The sequence below is a fragment of the Plasmodium malariae genome (assembly GCF_900090045.1).
Source record: "Plasmodium malariae genome assembly, chromosome: 13".
In the NCBI taxonomy this organism is placed as follows: Eukaryota; Apicomplexa; class Aconoidasida; order Haemosporida; family Plasmodiidae; genus Plasmodium; species Plasmodium malariae.
In genome coordinates this window covers 1,560,200-1,579,661 of record NC_041787.1, presented here as the reverse complement: position 1 = coordinate 1,579,661, position 19,462 = coordinate 1,560,200, and the positions used below count along the sequence as shown (strand labels likewise).

The 19,462-nt window shown below is 25.5% G+C and overlaps 3 protein-coding genes and 4 non-coding genes across 7 annotated transcripts; 6 read left to right on the top strand and 1 right to left on the bottom strand.

Annotated features, from left to right (window-relative positions):
- Positions 1-242: 242 nt before the first annotated feature.
- On the bottom strand, positions 243-10,481 carry LISP1 (liver specific protein 1, putative; the record flags this gene model as incomplete). The annotated part of the gene is made up of 1 exon (XM_029007394.1): positions 243-10,481. The coding sequence occupies one exon, from the start codon at positions 10,479-10,481 to the stop codon at positions 243-245; it is 10,239 nt and encodes a 3,412-aa protein (XP_028863788.1).
- A 2,734-nt stretch (positions 10,482-13,215) lies between these two features.
- Positions 13,216-14,251, top strand: PmUG01_13040200 (conserved Plasmodium protein, unknown function; the record flags this gene model as incomplete). The annotated part of the gene is made up of 3 exons (XM_029007393.1): positions 13,216-13,573; positions 13,728-13,876; positions 14,207-14,251. 3 exons carry the CDS (start codon positions 13,216-13,218, stop codon positions 14,249-14,251), a joined length of 552 nt encoding a protein of 183 aa, XP_028863787.1.
- A 469-nt stretch (positions 14,252-14,720) lies between these two features.
- Positions 14,721-15,131, top strand: PmUG01_13040100 (calmodulin, putative; the record flags this gene model as incomplete). The annotated part of the gene is made up of 1 exon (XM_029007392.1): positions 14,721-15,131. One exon carries the CDS (start codon positions 14,721-14,723, stop codon positions 15,129-15,131), a length of 411 nt encoding a protein of 136 aa, XP_028863786.1.
- Positions 15,132-16,217: 1,086 nt separating this feature from the next.
- PMUG01_13040090.1 lies at positions 16,218-16,289 on the top strand. The gene has a single exon. It is a non-coding gene (tRNA).
- Positions 16,290-17,374: 1,085 nt separating this feature from the next.
- Positions 17,375-17,493, top strand: PmUG01_13040080. Its single transcript, XR_003751956.1, has one exon. It is a non-coding gene; the product is annotated as an rRNA (ribosomal RNA).
- A 378-nt stretch (positions 17,494-17,871) lies between these two features.
- On the top strand, positions 17,872-17,990 carry PmUG01_13040060. The gene has a single exon (XR_003751955.1). It is a non-coding gene; the product is annotated as an rRNA (ribosomal RNA).
- Positions 17,991-19,066: 1,076 nt separating this feature from the next.
- On the top strand, positions 19,067-19,185 carry PmUG01_13040040. The gene has a single exon (XR_003751954.1). It is a non-coding gene; the product is annotated as an rRNA (ribosomal RNA).
- The last annotated feature ends 277 nt before the right edge of the window (positions 19,186-19,462 follow it).

Sequence of the window (19,462 nt, the reverse complement as noted above, 5' to 3'; positions counted from 1 at the left end):
AAATAACAGTGTTGAAACAAGGGAACAACGAAATAACAGTACTGTGCTTGAAAGATCATGCAATAATTGAAAAAAAAATGAATTGAGACAAGAGGAAATTAAATAATGCATTTGTTTTGTTTTGTTTTGTTTTTTTTGTTATTTTTGTTTTTTTATGCTTTTTTTTATTTTTTCACACAGATGCACAACCCACAAATGAGAAAGTTTTGGGGAACCCGGAAAAAGAGATTTCACATAATCTACTATTTTTGAATTTTATGAAAAGAAAAGTCTATAACTACTGTTGAGAAATAACTAATAAAATCATCATATAAATGAGATTTAAAAATTTTTACTTTATCTAATTGCAGTACTAAGTATGCGTTATAATAAACTCTGTAAAAGTTTGAAACTGTTAAATTATTTAATATATCTGAATTAACTTTATAAATTTTCTTTGTGATAGGATTAAAATTAATAATTAATAAATCTATATCAAATTCATAAAATTTTGTATAGTAATTTTGAGAAATTTCCATTCTTTCAAAATAATCTTTAAATAATACCATGAGATATTCTTTTAAAGACAGTATAGGTGTACTTGCTAAAACGCTGTTAATTATTATTCGAGGTGTTGACAAACCTCTTAACATGTTATCCATCTCCAGTGGTTTTAACTGTAAAAACATGAGAACTTGGAATTCATTTTGGCTCAGGTCAATAATTTTCGGGTAGGGGCTGAGGTACATATCTGGTAGGTCACCCTCTACCGTACTTTCGTTATCATCGCTGCTTTTATCTCTGTTCATATCTCTGCTTTTATCGCTGTTCATATCGCTACTTTTATCGCTGTTCATATCGCTGCTCTTATCGTTGTTCATATCGCTGTTCTTATCGTTGTTCATATCGCTGCTCTTATCGTTGTTCATATCGCTGTTCTTATCGTTGTTCATATCGCTGCTCTTATCGCTTCTCTTATCGCTTCCCCTTTTATTGTCATCCCTTTTCACAATTCTTAAGGAAAAATTTGCTTTGGAATGCTTTATCACTAAGTCGTACACGTCCTCCATGGAAATCTCGGGGGATATGTCGTGCTGCTCATTATCATTGAGCACGTATACAAGTTTATAAAAGTTACTAACCTGGTTATACTTTAATGAGTGGATGTGACATCTTGCTTTAGACAATTCATTCAGAAGGATAGATACGGTCAAATCTCTGTATACATTTTTTACAAAAACATGAGTTCCATCATGGTTATGTATGAAGAATTCGACAAAATGTTTTTCAAGTATATCCTGGAATGGATGTATATGTGTTATATCAGATGATTCAGTTCCTAATTTGAAACCATTATATTGGTCAAATTTACTATTATGATGTAAATCAAAAAATACAGTAAATCCATAAGATAACAAGCACTGAATATGTGGTATAATATTTTTTAATTTTTTTATATAGCTGACACAAACTTTATCTACATGTGTTAATTCAAATAATTTATATAAATATGGTGAGATGTTAATACTATTTAATATGTTTTGAATTAATATCTTTTCATTTACTCCATAATCAATATATGGTAACATTAAAGTATTATTATAATAGTCTTTTATTACTATAGAATTTGCCATAAAACCTAAAACACTATTTCTCCAAAAAATATGAGAAGTATTTAGCGAAGATATTATATCATTACATTCTTCCATATCTTCTTCATTAGTTAACTGTTGACAGGATATGTTCAATTCCATGGATAGTAAATTCCTTATTGTATCAATTTGTCTTGTTTCCTTTTTCTTTATTCTTAAAATAAGTTTCATTTGCTGCTTTGAATTCTCACTTTTTAAAGTATATGCCGCTAAGTTATCATTCTTCTTAGTAAACAATTCATTCGTATAATTAATAAACTCATCTTCGTTAATACAATATTCATAAGAACATCCAAAAACTTTTAAATAAGTTTTGTCTATTAATCTGAAGAGATTATACTGTATTAATGTGAGCATAAATTTGGGGGTTAAATAATCAGGGAAGCCATTTAAGATGGTACTACTATTCTGATAACCATTAATGCTAGTTTGTAATGATATATACTTTGTTTGATAATTTATCAATGATGGTAAATAAACTATTCTATGCATTAAATAATCATGTATTTCGTTATTTTCAGGTTTATAAATGAATGATATGTTCCCTTCTTCATTTAAATAATCTCTAAATGTTCTCACTTTTTTTTCGATTTTTCTTTCATCCATCTGTTCATTAATTCGTGATGTATTTCCAAGGAAGGTAAATAATTCACCCCATCTAAAACTTTTCGTTGTTACAGATTGGAATATTTTCTCTAATAAGTCTTCTATTTGCATGTTCATATTAAAATTTTTTACACGAACTGTTCTTTCAATATTAGGAAAATGGATATTCATATCGAGGTTCATAATATCGTCTACATTACTACTCTTTTTACTACTGCTCTGTGCTTTTATTTCACTAAAATATTTTGATCTGTCATAAATAAATTCGAAATGCCCCATTTTGCTGTAAAAGTCTTCATACGATTCTACTGTTGTTAAGTAGCAAATATTTTTTAAAGCAATATGATATGATAGGGAAGATATAAAGCATAACTGCTGCTTCTCATGATGAATATACACAGGATCACACCTTGGATATACACATATAGATGTATTATCTCTTATGAAATTAATCACTTCCGTATTTTGTGTTAAATATGTCAGTAAATATGTAATTAATTGATCTTCTGTTATAGAAACGGGTATATTTTTTAATTTCACATTTTGCAAGCTCTTACCATTTTTTATATACATCGGAATACTCTTCTTAACAAATATATCATTTTTTATATCTATAATGGTGTCATATAATGTCAGATGAACAATATTGAATGGGTTATCATCTGATATAGAAACGATAGATGGAGTATTAATAAAGTAATAATTGATGACATATTCCATATTTAATTCCTTTGGTATAGTAATATAAGCATCATTAAAAATGATTTTCAATTCTAATTCGTATACACTTTTAATTTTTGTGTCTTCTTTTACTTTTTTTTTGATATAAGATAATACATCACCCACTGTATAACTCTTAGGTATGTTAATAATTCTTGAAGAACCAAAGATGTACTTTTCATATAACCCAGCATTGTATTCAAAATTTATGGAAGCCAAATTTATTTTCTGATTATTAATATTATTATTAGTATTAGTAGTAGTAGTATAATCCATTTCATCTGCTAGTATTTTCTTCCTTAATTCTTTTAATATAACTAAATTTTTATATTTATCCTCATTATCTGTAGGACGTATAAAATATGCAGAATCTGTAGAATGCGCAGCTTTGGTTTCGTTATGATGGTCCTTCAAACTAATGTCAATGTGTAAGGTACAAGGATAACCAGATTTACAAATTTTAAATATCTCACTTATTGTCCTACCGTGTCTTATAACATCACAAGTATCATTTAAAACATACTTTTCACTGTCTTTCATAATGTAAAAATTGACAAATTTGTATATCCATTTTCTTTGATACCCAATTGCAAATCTTAAAAATTCGGTTATGTACATATTATGAGGAATATTTTGAACACTTATAACTCTTTTTTTATTTTTACTAAACATGATGTTAAGATTAAGATTTCCCTTCTCTTCACTTACATTGAGAACACCCCTTTTTTCTGATTTAAAATCATAGCTTTTGTTAGCTATATTTTTAAATAAATCATCTAACGGATTAAATAATGGTTTCTGGACAAGGTATAACTTAGATCTATCTAAATTAATTAGTTCTGTTAACTCTCCTATAAAAACAACATTTTGTTCTATGAAAGTTTTTGTTTTTAATAAATTAAATGATTCTTCATTGAGGAGAAGGAATTCATCTACTAGTCTTTTCGTATTAATATGATTTGCTTTAATTAGTAAAAAGTTAATTACATCCTTATTAGTTGAACTTAAAGGTACATTATATATGAATGTTGGTTGGTATGTTGTTCCGTCAAATATATAAATAGTCATAGTATAACCACTTATGGAAATATTATTAAAGTCAATATAATCTTTAACGAGAATTTCTCTCAACACATTATCATATAGTTGTGCTGCTTTTAATTCTGCATCTGATAGATTCATGGAATCAACTTCTGATATCTTGTCTAAGTCTACATATTTCTTTTTATAAAACTTATGATTCATACTGTTAATACTGGTATTATTGTTAGTATTGGAGTCACTTCTTTTCTTCTTCAAAGAAATAAATGTTCGCAGCTGTGCACCTTCTCCAGAATTTATATACTCCTTCATATCTGTTATTTCGTTGTTGTTCCGGAAAAGCGAAAATTTTATTTTTTCATCTTTTGGTAATTTTTGCCATTTGGAATACATATCTAAAAGAATTGTTTTTAGCAATTTATCTGTGGTAATATTTTCAGGTACATTAATTATATGTGTTATTTTATTTTTGTTTTTGTAATTAACATAAAAGCTTAAGGATCCAATGGGATTATTAAAATCTATTACAGATGGTAAGGAATCAAGGTTAAATTCTATATATCCTTCAAAATGTTCACTATTTCTTATACGATTCAACTTTTCTGGATATGCCTTTATTAAAAGAATGTTATTTTTATCCATTATTTTTAGCACTTCTTCTATGGTGTATCCTGGGATAGTACTGAAGTAATAATCATGATTTTGTACCTTCTCTTTATCTTTTGGAACTAGTGCAAATAGGTTATATAACTTCTCTTTGTCTTCTATGGGTACATTGAATGTTCCCTTCATCAGTATGTTGATAAATTTCCACACCAGTAGTCCTAACGGAACATTTTTCACCAGTATCTTATTATTAGAAGTACTTTCAGTGGCACTGCTACTGCCGGTGCTGCTCCCACTGCTATCATTGGCCAGATGTATTTCTATATTTTTTACCTTTTTGGATGACTTCCTTACCTCTACCAAGGGATTTTCGCTAGAGCTTTTCCCGCTGAGTTCAAACAGTTCAGATATCACATTTTCTAGCATCCTACTCGAATTGAACTTTATTTTGTAAAATCTACTTAGCATATTTAATAAAAAGAGGTAGGTTATTTTTTTACTGTCTTTACTTTCGTCTCCTTCATAAATATATACTTCCTCATCTTCTGCATTTTCAGAGCCCCTTATTTCAGAGTAGGATTTAATTACGTACATTTTATTATAGGTAAAAAAAAATTCATTTGCGAAAGAGTCCGATAAAAACGAATGAATATTACGTAATAATAAATATTTTATATGATTAGATGAGGCATGTATTGGTAAATTATACAGGGTATAAGGACTAAAGTTGTAATCTATATATATGTCTAACTTTTTAACGTACATTTGGTTATCTGAAAAATCAATTATTAAATTTGATAATTCTTGAAAATTATTTTTACTTAAGAACTGATTTTTAATAAATAAGGTATACAAATTATGAAAATTCATTTTTATATCATATATTGATGTATTTTCTGGTACATTTTGCCATTGCTTATCTGTTATAGTATACACTTGTATATCCATTACAGTATTTACGTTAAACGAAGTTAAAGCTTCATTTAATATATTTTTTATGGATGTGCATAGTTCTGATACAGTTAAATTTTCAGGTACATTCATTAAAGTAATTTTATCATGAAAGAAATTAGAACGTTCGTCTAAATAGAATAATGGTATTTCAAGATGAATAAATTTTGAATCTTTTAAATTAATACTTGCTGGATATTTAATATCTTTTAAGTTGTCTACCCCTATACAATCTTCACTAATTTTATTTCTTATCAATAGATGTTCGTCTCTTGTACCAAGATATTTTAATACTTCATATAATGTAATAAATTTTTCAAAAACCAAAGAACTAATGACCTTCGATTTACTGTTATATGAATAATATTCCAGACACTTATGAATATCTAATATACACATTCCTTTTCTATAAGATTCAGTATTTATAAAAGTTGAAGGCACATGCATTATTTTGTTCATAATATCAATTATAAATAAATTCAATGTATACGTTTTTAAAATTGGAGCATTTGTTATACTCATTTTTCTCGTAGGATTATCTATATATATTTCAAAAAAATTATAATAATTTCCTTTCCTATAATATTCTTCATCTTCTAAAATGGTTATCTCTTTATTTATATATTTTACATCTTCCTCACTAGTATTATATATACTTTGACTTTCTTCCTCTTCATTCCTTTCTACCAATCCGTTCATTAGTGTTTCTCTTCCAAATATAACATTATCCGCAACATAGCTTTTAGAAATATCTCCAGGTGATTCATATTTTGAATTTTCCTGCATGTTAAGTGCATCCATATGGGGTATCTTCCCCAATATTTTATCCCCCTCTCGTTCACCATCTTGTTCATCCTTTTCGCTCGATTCGGTTTCTTCCCCTTTTTCTCTTATGAAAGAAATATCCTCCTTATTAGATTCATACAAATAATGAAAGCTCTTAGGTTTTAAACTATTTATATCTTCCTCATGTATTGATGCAATGACTATTTTCATATCTAATGATTTACTATACTTGTACAATTCTTGCACATTCCTTATGAATGATGGTATTTCTTGAAGTTTACTAGGGTCATACAATTTTATGTCTTTGTGTACTAAAAAAAAATTATAATCTTCTATAGATTTATTAGTAATATTACAAATACCTAAAATACTCATTTTAAGCATATCTAAATCACAATTTACATCAGATGTAACATATATTGTGTTTTTTGAAATATGCATATCTTCAATATAATATATTGGTACATCATGAACACTAAAATATTTATCCATATATTTTTTCACTGTCTCGTTAATATCGTGAATTCCTTCATCCCCATCAATAGATATAGATTCATGCTTTTCGTCATCTCCTTTTTCTTTCTTACGTTCTTCAGATATATCTTTTTCTAGAACTTTTTGATCCTTTTTAATTATTATCTCTATAATTTCACTTCCATTTATTATTTTCTTGTCAACCGTTATGTTTTTTATATTGTCGTTTATATCTTTCATGTCCTTCTTTGACAATAGACTACCGTAGGTTGCTAAAATTTTAAGTAGATCCAAATTATATGTAGATTTATTATCTTCGTTTTCCCTTCCTGCTGGAATGCTATAGTACGTTGGAATGTCCTGTTCCTTTTCTTGCTCGTCTTTATTTTTCGCATTCACATCTTTCTCCTTCTCAAGTGTATCCTTCTCTTTCTCCTGTGCATCCGTCTCTTCCGTTTCATCTTCATTTCCCTCCTCTTGCTCTTCTTCCTCCTCTTCTTCCATCTCCTGCGTCTCCTCTTTCTGTTCGTCCGTAGATAATTCTTCCAAGTCGTGAGTATCTGAACTATCCTCTCCTTCTTGTTCCTCAATTACTGAATCGATAACATTTTTTTCCTCTGAAGGAGTATCTACATTTTCATCATGATGTAATTTATAATATGAACCTCTTCCTTCCTTTTCTTCATGTATTTCTCTTATCACATCTTCTAATAATATATATTTTTCATCTGGACTAATAAAATAAATAGCCATATTCTGAAGATCAAAAATTGAATGCTTAAACATATTTATAGATCCTGCATAATGAGCTTGTACTTTCCCAAAATCCATATCATATCCTGTAATCTCATAGTCTTCTATTATTGGGGACAAATGTACCAATGATTCTTTAATTTTATAATCTATGTCTTTGAATACTTTTTTAAATAAATTTTCAAATAAATAAAGTATTTTTTCTTTGTTGTAGCTAATATCTACCTTTGATGTTTTTAAGTACGCATTTACTATTTTTTTTTTTCCAAAAAAACTAGTTTTATATATGAATCTTATATTGAAAAGAAAAACTTCCTCTTCATTATTATCCATATTATTACCCTGTTCATGAACAGTGTTATAATATAATTTTCTCAAGTAGCTCATATTACTATTACCCACTTCATTTGTTTGATTAGAACTGTAAAATTTGGAATCTTCTTGTTGTTTGAAATTTTCGTCTTCTATTTCAAGTTTTTCCTTATCTAGATCGTCGATTTCTTCTTGTGATAAATTCTCATCTGAATCGCTGTTATCTGGACCGCTTATATGTTCACCGCTACTGTTTGCACCCCTGCTATCTACTGCACCCCTACCTGTATCTTCCTTACCTACATATTCCTTAACTACATCGATGTTATTTATATCCTCCCCTTCATCTTCATCTTGATCATCACGGCCAACTACCTTTAACTTGGTCGTGTCAAAGCAGCTACTACTTAGATAAACTATACGGTTGCTTAATCCATTATGTACTTCACTATTATTGTTTCCTTTCATGTCAACTTTATCGTCGTATTTCCTTGAGTCCCCTTCACTACTGTACATATATGTGCCATATTTTCTGTTATCTTCTTTTGTATCGCCCCCACTTGCATTATGAAGTCTATTTATAAAAGATGTTTTTTCCTTATTTTCATTTCCATCCTCTTCATTTGAAACTGTTTCCAAATTTTCATTATCGTTTACAATGATAAAGTTTGATACACCCTGTCCATGTATATCATTTTGTTGTGAAGCATCTGCGTTAAACGTGCTTACGGTTTTAGAGCTACTATTTTCTTTTTTGAATGTTTTGTTATGTTTACAATATGGACATGTTTTACTATTATGAAGAAAAGAAAAAATATGATTATTTTTAGGATCACAATTTAGACATGTATCACTGTGTATGTAAATTTTTTTGTAAGTATGAAAATCATTGTTGACATTTTGGTTATATTCCTTTTCTGAATTGTCATCTTGATTTAAATTACACAAAAAATTGTTTATGGCACTACTGGGAATACATATAAGGCAATTTTTGTCATAACTTAAATTAATAAATTTTTCATTAAAATCATATTTATTATATGAATTATTTTCATAAGTAGGACGTGCCATACAATACAAACCACCCGATGGATAATTAAAATGTATTAGCGGTAAAGAATTAAAGCAAGAATGACAAATGCGATGAGAACATTCGGGAAATTTTTGTATAGAATTTCCTTCAGGAGAAAAATTCCCATCTTTTGATTGTTTATTACTCATCGGTTCATGATGTATAATCCTTTGGATTATTATTTTTTTTAATATATCACAATCTGACTGTGGTTTTATCACTGTTAAAAGCTCAACTGGACCCTCAAGCGTTTTTGCAAAAGATGGGGAAGGCGATGACGACGATGATTGTGATAAAGATGATGAATCCACCGCTCCTTGTGCAATATCTTTCAAATATATGTGACATTCATTGAGGGGTATCTCTGTCATATTATCTTCCTCATTTTTTTTTAAAAACAAATGGCCAACTTTTATTGGTGCTTTAACATTAATTTGTATGTTATCATTTATATTTTTTTTTTTTTTTTTTTTAACGGGAATTTTTATAATCTTTTTAGTTCTCTTTGGTTTAATATGTAAAGGTTTCCCTAAATGACTACTAAGAATATATTCTTCTGGGATTTTGTCTCTATCCGCTTTACTAATCACATATGTATAAATCCTATTTTTGTCTGTAATTTCTTTTTTCATTTCGTCATTAGGTTTAGCATCTGGCATTCTACTCATAGGAACAGTAAACGTGAATTTTTTCAATTTATTATATTTACTATCACGTATTATAAAGGAGATTTCATTTTTAGAATCTTCATAAGTCTGTAACTCATTTTTCAAATCGTTTTTTATCAAATCTATATTGAAATCAAGTAAAGGCTTATATAAATCTATTAACTTGTTAAAATGTGGTGACCCCAATGTGTTATTTGAGATAGAATATTCTTCAGGAATTAATTGATTTACGATTTTAATAGATGATGGATAATCTATTTCTTTTATGCTACTATCAGATAAATTTAATTTTCCAGGAGCCCCAGATAATAATTGTTCACTTGAAGTACTACATATTTTGAATTTTTTATCTAAATATGTTTTTCTTAGTTTGATATCTTCATTAACTCTTTTAAAATTAGAAAGATCTTTTTTGATAAAAGCATTTTCTAATTTTAATAAAAAATATTTCTTATTTATTTCTTTACTTTTTATATCTTCTTCATTATTTTCCACATTATTACTATTACTATTATTAGTATAATTTTTTTTTAAGGCCTCTTTAATATCTACCACTAATTTTTCAATTCCCTTTTTTTTTGAATCATCATCTGTTTCCTTGTACTTATTTTCTAATGACCTCAGTGTGGATAATAACATGTCCTTTGTAACCAATTCATTATTTTCTAGCTTCTTCAATAGCGAATCGCTAACTTCAGACAATATATTTCGGTGATCACCATGTGCTATAAATGAAAGACAGTCAAGTAGATTACTATTCTTTGGTATATTACTAAGTATCTTATTTTTTTTTTTCTTACATTGCACATTGTTAGATAAAAAGAATAACAAACCGAGAACGTAAAGAATAATTAGTTTCATATTTTAACAAGTAAAAAAAAAAAAAATTCGGATTCAACTGTTTTCTCCCTTATTCTTAAGCCTTAAGTAGTTTTTCCTACTTTAATGTATTAATATATATATATATATATATATATATATATATATATATATATATATATATATATGTATATTAATATGTATATATGTTAATATGTTTATATGTTAATACGTGTATATGTTAATACGTGTATATGTTAATATGCGTATAAGTTAATATGTATATATGTTAGTATGTGCGTACTTTAACATGTTTATATGTTAATATGTGTATGTCCTTAATTTTAACTTTCGAATAATAAAACAATAACATTTAAAAATATTTTCTTAAAAAATATACTCTTAAAAAAAAATATTAATTGTGTTGCATACTTTGCACAGATCTACTTAAAAAGATAACGATGGTGTAACATAAACACGCACATATAAACTTTTTTCTATCATGAAAAATAGAAATTCAGGAAAATAGAAGAAGAGGTATAAATTTTCAAAGAACACTTGCATGGTTTTCTGAATCCTAACTTATTATTTCACATTGATATTTACAAATTATGTAAAAATTTGTGCTTTTTTACCAACAGTCTCAAACGACGAGAACATATGCAAATGTACTTTATAAACCTATATATTAACATCTATATTTTTTTAAATAACTATATATATATATATATATGTATATACGTATATACAGGTGTATATATATGCGCGTATGTTAATCTTCACTGCTGAAAATCTATAGGAGGATAAACATAACCTACAATAAATATGAAAGAATTTTTTTACATGTAAATATAAATATTTAAAAATTAGTTAATTTTAGTCAAACAGCAATTTTTTAAAATGTCAAATAATATTTTTTCTTACATTGAAATGAAAGAATAAGAGCATAGAGAACTTTATATATATATATTTATTTATTTATTTATTTATTTATTCGGTTGTCGATATACTCGATTTGAATTTTTCAAAATTGCATGTCCACATGCTTGTTGCATAAAGCTGCCATATATGTGGATACGCAATGTTCATGTTATGATTTAGCATGCAAAAATAAAAAAAAAGAAAATAATAAAAATTTCGTATTATTTAAATAATTTTACACGAAGTAATTATATATATATAGTTGCTCTTTTTTTAATACGCAATAAATTGTGATATATTCTTGTGTAATAAGAAATGAATACTTTTCATCATAATGCAAAAATTAAAATACATAAACATTTTAAAAAAACGATTATTTCATTAAGAGTTTCTATTCATTAAAATTTTATAACAGTGCACATCAGTATTCTTATTTTAAAATATATAAGTTTTTTATATAGGGTTTAGTATATATAAATCATAGTTATTAATATAATGGATGAGGAAAAAATATCTGATTAAAATGCCACAACAATTTTATATATAGGAGACAACCATAATTCAACAACTTTTTATCTTATAAGACTTAATTTAGCCAAACAGAACAAGAATGAACAACAACAAATAAAAAAAAATAAAATAAAATAAACAAAAAATTGTTATATATGTCTTTTCCATCATCTTCATGGACTCAAGTCAATACTATAAAAAAGAGAAATAATTAATATATCCTTAAATGATGTATGAAAAAAAACATACACTTTTTTTTGCACATTCATATGAATGAATAAAAAAATATTTCATACATTTTAATTTACCATGCAAAAAGTGCGGCTTCAGCAACAATGCGAGAACTCCAGTGAATTCCGTTTATTTATAGATATAGTATTAAAATATTTACATTATTTATATAAATGTTTTCTCAAGTTCATTTCTAAGCTTATTCCTTTTTTCTTTTTTTTTTTGAGTTCCTTTATATTCCCATTTTGGTGCACATAAGAAAATTTCTGCATGTTTAATTGTGCCACTACAAAAAAGGATAGAATATATAAATATATTTGCACATGTATGTATATATAAATGTATACATGTGTATAGATACATAAATTTCTGTATAGTTTATATATAAACACGTTTGTCAGTTTGAGAAAAGCACATATGTTAATATCTTTTCTCCCTTAAAAAAATTCACATGCCAATTTTTACATAGTTCCATTTTTTTATGGATAAATCCACTTTTTTCATGCACTTTTTTTATTATTCTTATAAAAATATAAAGTCATTTAGTATATTATGTAGAGTTTATAAAATGGTCGACACGTCCTAATATATAAATAATATTATGTCATTTTATGCCATCTTGTGCTTCTGCTCTTGAATTTTATTTTACATATTATATATATCTAAATATATAGATTTTCACTGCAAAATGAGAGTTAAGCATACGCTGAAAAAAACATATACAAAAAAGCAAGTCAATTTTATTTTGAACTTTATTTTATATGCCATATTTTTTTAATTAATTAAAAAAAAAAAAAGAAAGTCAAACATCCTCATATATTCATTGAAAAACATATTTTTATAGCTAGTTATTTTTTTTTTAAATTAAATGTAAAAAGCATGGTTATATGATATAAAACTTTGAAAAAAATCTGCATAACATTTTTATATAGCAATCAGCTACACGCAAGTTAATTGCTTAAAAGGGCAATATGTAACTTATTTTATAGAAAATTTGTTTTTCACTAATTTGTATTGTTATTTTAAAATTGAAATAAAAATCTTTTTTATTTTAATTTAACCTTAATTGATATAATCATAAATTTATTTTTGTTCAACGCATGCTTACTTAAATATGAATGAAAATCAAAAAGATAATGAAAAAGAAGCACAAAGGGACAGTGAACTTTTAAGAGAAAGTTTATTAGATGATCAATTCGAAGAAAGCTCTTCAAATAGGTTTCTTCTGTTTAACAATGAAAATCCAAGTGAAACAGACAAAACACATTCGCAGCAGAAATTAAAAGCCGAAAAGCCATATATGCACAAGAATTTAATGAGTAATTTTTCCGTAGAAAAATGTAAAGAATTCTTGTCAAAAATGGAAAAATCCAATAAAGATATAAACAGTATGGATGCAGAAAGTATAATAATTGACAAGGATATTCTTGATCATTCCAATTACAACAATGACAAAGCATGTGTTGTTATGGGTAACATATTTCTTATTTATTTATTTATTTATTTATTTTTTATTTTTTTATTTTTTATATATTTCTTCCCGTATTCGCAACGAAGAAGTATTTACTTAGCATCGTGTATCTTATGTTTATTTCAGACAATTTCATTATATTTTACTTTGTGTAGATGTTTCCATGGGTATTTTCGATGTTCACAATGAAAATTTAAGTGAATGTAAACTGAATGACATGAATATAACAGTGTCTGAAGTTGTAAATCGGGTAAATAAAAATTTTGGTCAAAAAAGAGAGTATTCTTTGCTAACGCTTATTTATGTATCATATATTTTTGCACACATATCCTAGTATATAAAAGTTTACGCATTTGTTGATTTTATATATATTTGTGGAATTATAAGTGTAATGAATATTTCTTTTAACAAAAGAAAGTTTAGAATTGTTTATATAATAAGAATTATAATCCAAAAGCATATAGTTAATTTTATGTTCAGAAAAATATATAAATTTTGGTGTTCACGCCAACCCACAAATTAAAACAGATATATATTACGTAAATTTTGAGAGCAATAAAATATTAAAAAAAATTTAAATAAATAAAAATAACTATTTTTATTTTTTTTTTTTTTTTCCTGAATGTTCATGTAGGAATCAGATGAGCAACATGAAAAAGATCTTATTCAAGAAATTTGAATGAACAAATATGAACAGTTTGGCTATTTTGGTTAAAAATATTATAGCTTTTTTTGAAAAAAAAAAAAAAGTTAAAATATAATTAAAAATATAAATTGAAACGAATTTTCTGAAAAACTAAAACAAAATCATATATTTTCCGCGTTTTCCCACAATTTTTATCATGAAAAAAAAACCTTCGTTTTATTTATAGCAGCTATATTAAAATCAAGAATTATTATAAAATTTAATTAAACTTATTAGCAAAAAAAAAAAAAAGTATAACTTATATTTTTTCATTTTCAAATTAAGTGTTGGTAAGATCTGTTAAATTTTTATGTCTTATTTTCATTTTCATTTTTTTGTAGCGATTATATATACGTAATATAGGTATATATATATATATATGTATATGTATGTGTATTTTTATGTTTATTTTATTTTTTGGTAACGTCAATATCATATTATAGGAATTAATTGTTACAGCACAATGTCTAGTACAGATACCATAATTAAGGAGTCGTTTAACATAATAGATGGAGATATTGACGGTTTAATTTCGCATAATGAGTTAGTTTATGCTTTAAGGTTCATAGGTGTTGAACTTGATAATAGTAAGTTGAAGGAAGAGGATTCTACAAAATATTCATTGAAGGATTATTCAAAAATAGCAAAGATACATTTAAGATCAAGCACACCAAAGCAGAAACTAACACGCATTTTAAGAAAATTAGATAAATGTAGCAATGGTAAGTTATCGGTAGATTCACTAATTTTATTAGTAATGGCTGTAAGTGATGTTTTAAGTGATGAGGATTATAAAAGTTTTAAGAAATTTATTGATCCATATAAGGAAAAGTATATATCCATAGAAGAACTTGTAAATAAACTGCTTTCGTAAAATAGAATATTAAAAAAATATTGCAGTGTTATAATATTTAACTTCACATATATTATAATTTTTACTTTTTTAGTACATCAATTTGTTAAAATAATTGTTGTTTTGATAACAGCTGTCCTTATATTTTATGCATAATTCAGCTACTACTTTTGGTTAATAGTATATGTTTGTTTTTGTATATTTTATTTTATTTTTTATAATATATAATATTTTGTTCCTTCTTTTTTTTGTTATTAATTCATTATTTTTAATTTTTATATTTTGTTAAAAAGAAAGAACCACCATCATTTGTCTATTATAATAATAAATGATATGTTCTGAAACATAGAATATTACATATCATACAAAGTATTAACTGTTCAATTTTATTTTTAAGCGCCATTTGTAATCCATTCAGTACTTAAAGATATCGCTCGTTACGTATATATAAAAATCATGTCAAAATTGAACAGTCCTACCTACTTCTATATTAAGTTTGCAGTAGTGTTCTTAATTTTGGAATAAAAGAAATGCGTGAACTGTTTTAGTAAATAAGATCGAGGATGAACTCTCCTAATATTAAAATAATACCTATAAATAAATAGCACTTTTTAATGTTCTCTCTCTCTCTCTCTCTATATATATATATATGTGCAAGTGAACATACGTCATAAAAAAAATTGTAATTTTTTACGAATTTAAAAAGATTTTTGTTTTATTACTTTATGTAAACTCTCCTTTATTTGTAAGTATGTATTACGAACTTTAATCCATATCTCAATAATAGTTAAAAAAATGAACAAGCGATTATATACTGAACTTAATATAATTCGGTAATGTTTAATAATTTTTTAAAATCTTTATTTATAATATATAACGTGTTCATTGTGCGCTGTATTGTAATTATAATTTTTAGTTTTGTTTTACATATACGTATGCCCTATTAATTTTAAGGAAATTTTTTTTTTCTTAGTAATTAGTAATGGATATATTGTGTTTTTTGGAATCTTCAAAATATAGTAATGCTTTGGTAATACTTAATAATAAAAATAAATTATTATACTATTATTTAAATCTATGAGTATAATGTACATTATTATTAAACGAGGCTACTTAGTCTAGTGGTATGATTCTCTCTTAGGGTGGGAGAGGTCCCGGGTTCGATTCCCGGAGTAGCCCACATAGAATTTTTAAATAAATTTCGATGAAATAGTTAGTCTTTATATAAAGATGTGACAATAAATAATATATTAATATTTTTATTTCTTTTGATTAATTTCGTATATATATCTATATCTTTTACATATGTTTAATATTCTAACAATTAATTATTAAATTATACACATGTGCATATTAACATATATATGTATAAAGTGTAAATGCATGAATTATCAAATAGTCCCTTAACCTATGTTTCTATTGTGTACACACACACAACTCGATAAACTTATTTATTTATGCTGAAAATTAGGAATATTGTTATTTTATTTTTATTTTTGCTCAAGGCTGTATGTTGTTCATGTTTTAAATCAGGCGAAGAATATTCATACGAATAAGGTTAATCATTCCTTTCATATAAATATTTTTTTTTTCAATTAATATTTTGATAAGGTACAAATTAAGTCTGAATTTTTTGTAAATATTGAATAATGCTACATTTTAGATGAATAGGGAACACATTTATTTAATAATTTTAAAATCTGATGAAATATATACTTCCAAATGTGAAAAGGAAATTTTTTTTTTTTTCTTTTTTTGTTAACATGAATAAGTAACCCTTTCAAAAAAAAACCTTATATAAAGTAATAGTTTTATAAAAAAAAATATAAACATATAAAATTTTTTTTGCAATTTATTTGAAGGAAAAAGATTTTACCTCTATATTCCAATATTAATTTTCTACTATAATGAATATATATTATTATAATCCTAAAAATAACTAAAATAAATTAATTTTTATAAAGAATTTAATTATTCAATAAAATGAAAAATGTTATAAACCTTTAAATATTTTACTGCCATAATTATTGTAGTGTTAGTAGGATAAAAATGAAATCTTTATTCAAGTACTGAGTTGTTTATTGTTAATAATACTTATAAAGGTTAAAGTATAAGGAATAAAAAGTTAATAAAAAAAGTTTTTTTTTTTGAACAATAAATATGTCCTTGTATATGAAAAAATTACATATACACTGAGAACATGGGTTAAAAATTTTATATTCCTAAAATTGTATAGATATGAGAAAAGAATTTAATTATTATGTTGACTCGTTCATACTACAGTGGCCACACCAGATCCCATCAGAACTCTGAAGTTAAGCACTGTAAGGCTTGGCCAGTACTGAGGTGGGAGACCGCTCGGGAACACTAAGTGATGAGTCATTTTTTTTACTCAAAACTTTTTTATATTTATACTTATACTTTAAGTATTCCAATCGAACTTTTAAATAATAGTATATAGAGAGAGAAATAAATAAATTGTGATTACTTTTTTTTTAAAAAATATGTACACATGGGTACTTCATTAAAGGGTAGTACGAAATATAAGAGCGTAAGTAAAAGCCTCATAAAAAAAAAAAATCTTCAGCTTTTTTACAATTTTTAATAATAATTTACAAATTAAATTAGTGCTTTTGAAATATACAAATGCAGCTTACATAATTTTTAAAGAAAAAATATAAGTAAAATTTGAATATTTTTTTATTTTTTATATAATTTACGAAGAAAAAATGAATATAACAGTGTAAATTATTTTTATTATTGACTCGTTCATACTACAGTGGCCACACCAGATCCCATCAGAACTCTGAAGTTAAGCACTGTAAGGCTTGGCCAGTACTGAGGTGGGAGACCGCTCGGGAACACTAAGTGATGAGTCATTTTTTTTATATCTAAACATATTTTATTTAACTTAACAGAAGAATGCAAAAAATAGTATTTTTCTACTATAAATTAAATTTAATAGAGTATATAACATGCCTCTAAAATCTGACAAAAAACAAAACATGTATTATTTATTTATTTATTTTAAAAATATATTTATTCTAATTTTTTTTTGAATTGTTGTAACTTATTGTATGCGAAATTCCGATTAAATATTTGCAAAAACTTGTTTTATTGTATTTTCATCGTTATTTTAATTTTTTTTTTTTTCATATGAAAGATAATTTCTCTTTATCTTTACCATACTTATGAAGCTCTTATTAAAATGTATTTTCTTTTGAATGAGTTCTCTCATTTTTACGTAAAAATTTTATTTTACTTAATTTGAGAGTTTTAGTATGAACTTTTTACCTTTAATGCAAAGGCAAAATCAATACCCATATAGCTAGTAAAATATTTTATATGGAAAAATTCACATATACAGATACTGTTGTTTACTTAAGTATGTATTTCTGCGCTATATAATTTTCTTAAATAGTTGATAAAAGGAAAATTGTAAACTTTTTTTTGGAAAATTTAACAGTTTTAAATAATATTTTAATAAAAAGTACTATATATATATATATATATATGTCTGTGGCATTTTTTAATATCTTATTTTCATTAAAAAAAAATTTAAGCTAAATTTTAATAGGTAGTAACGTTTTTGTTGTTTTAACTTAAAAGAGAATTAATTTATTTCTTAGGAAAACCCTTGAAATTCACCTTTATGCTTCTTTTTTTAGAATATAAAAATTTAAATTTTTACGGAATTTTATATATCGTAGTGACTTGCACATATTAGCATATGCAAATATGTATATACGTATATGTATATATATATATATATATATTTATATATATGTACCCCTGTATGTACATATCTTCTTTACGATTAATTAACGGTTCTTGCATTTTTTTCCATAAAAACATCTTTTTTACAGTTCAAGAACTATATATATGTTCTCTTTCATGCTATTAAATGGTTGGAATTATGCTAGTATAGATATGAAAAAGGAATTTACTTATTATAATGACTCGTTCATACTACAGTGGCCACACCAGATCCCATCAGAACTCTGAAGTTAAGCACTGTAAGGCTTGGCCAGTACTGAGGTGGGAGACCGCTCGGGAACACTAAGTGATGAGTCATTTTTTTTATATCTAAAATATTTATAAAAAAAAATTTAATTCAAAGTAGTTTATAATAAAATATGAAATTTTGTAGAAATGTATTCGATAAAAAATTATATTATATTATTCATTTTAGATGTTTTGTTCTTTAAATGACCATTTAAGTAACATTGTGGAATTGCTAATCGCAATGATTAATATGTATATATATATATATATCTATATAAATAGAAACTGTATATATGAATAATGTTTGATAATATGATTATCATATGGCATTATTTCATGGACTTTTG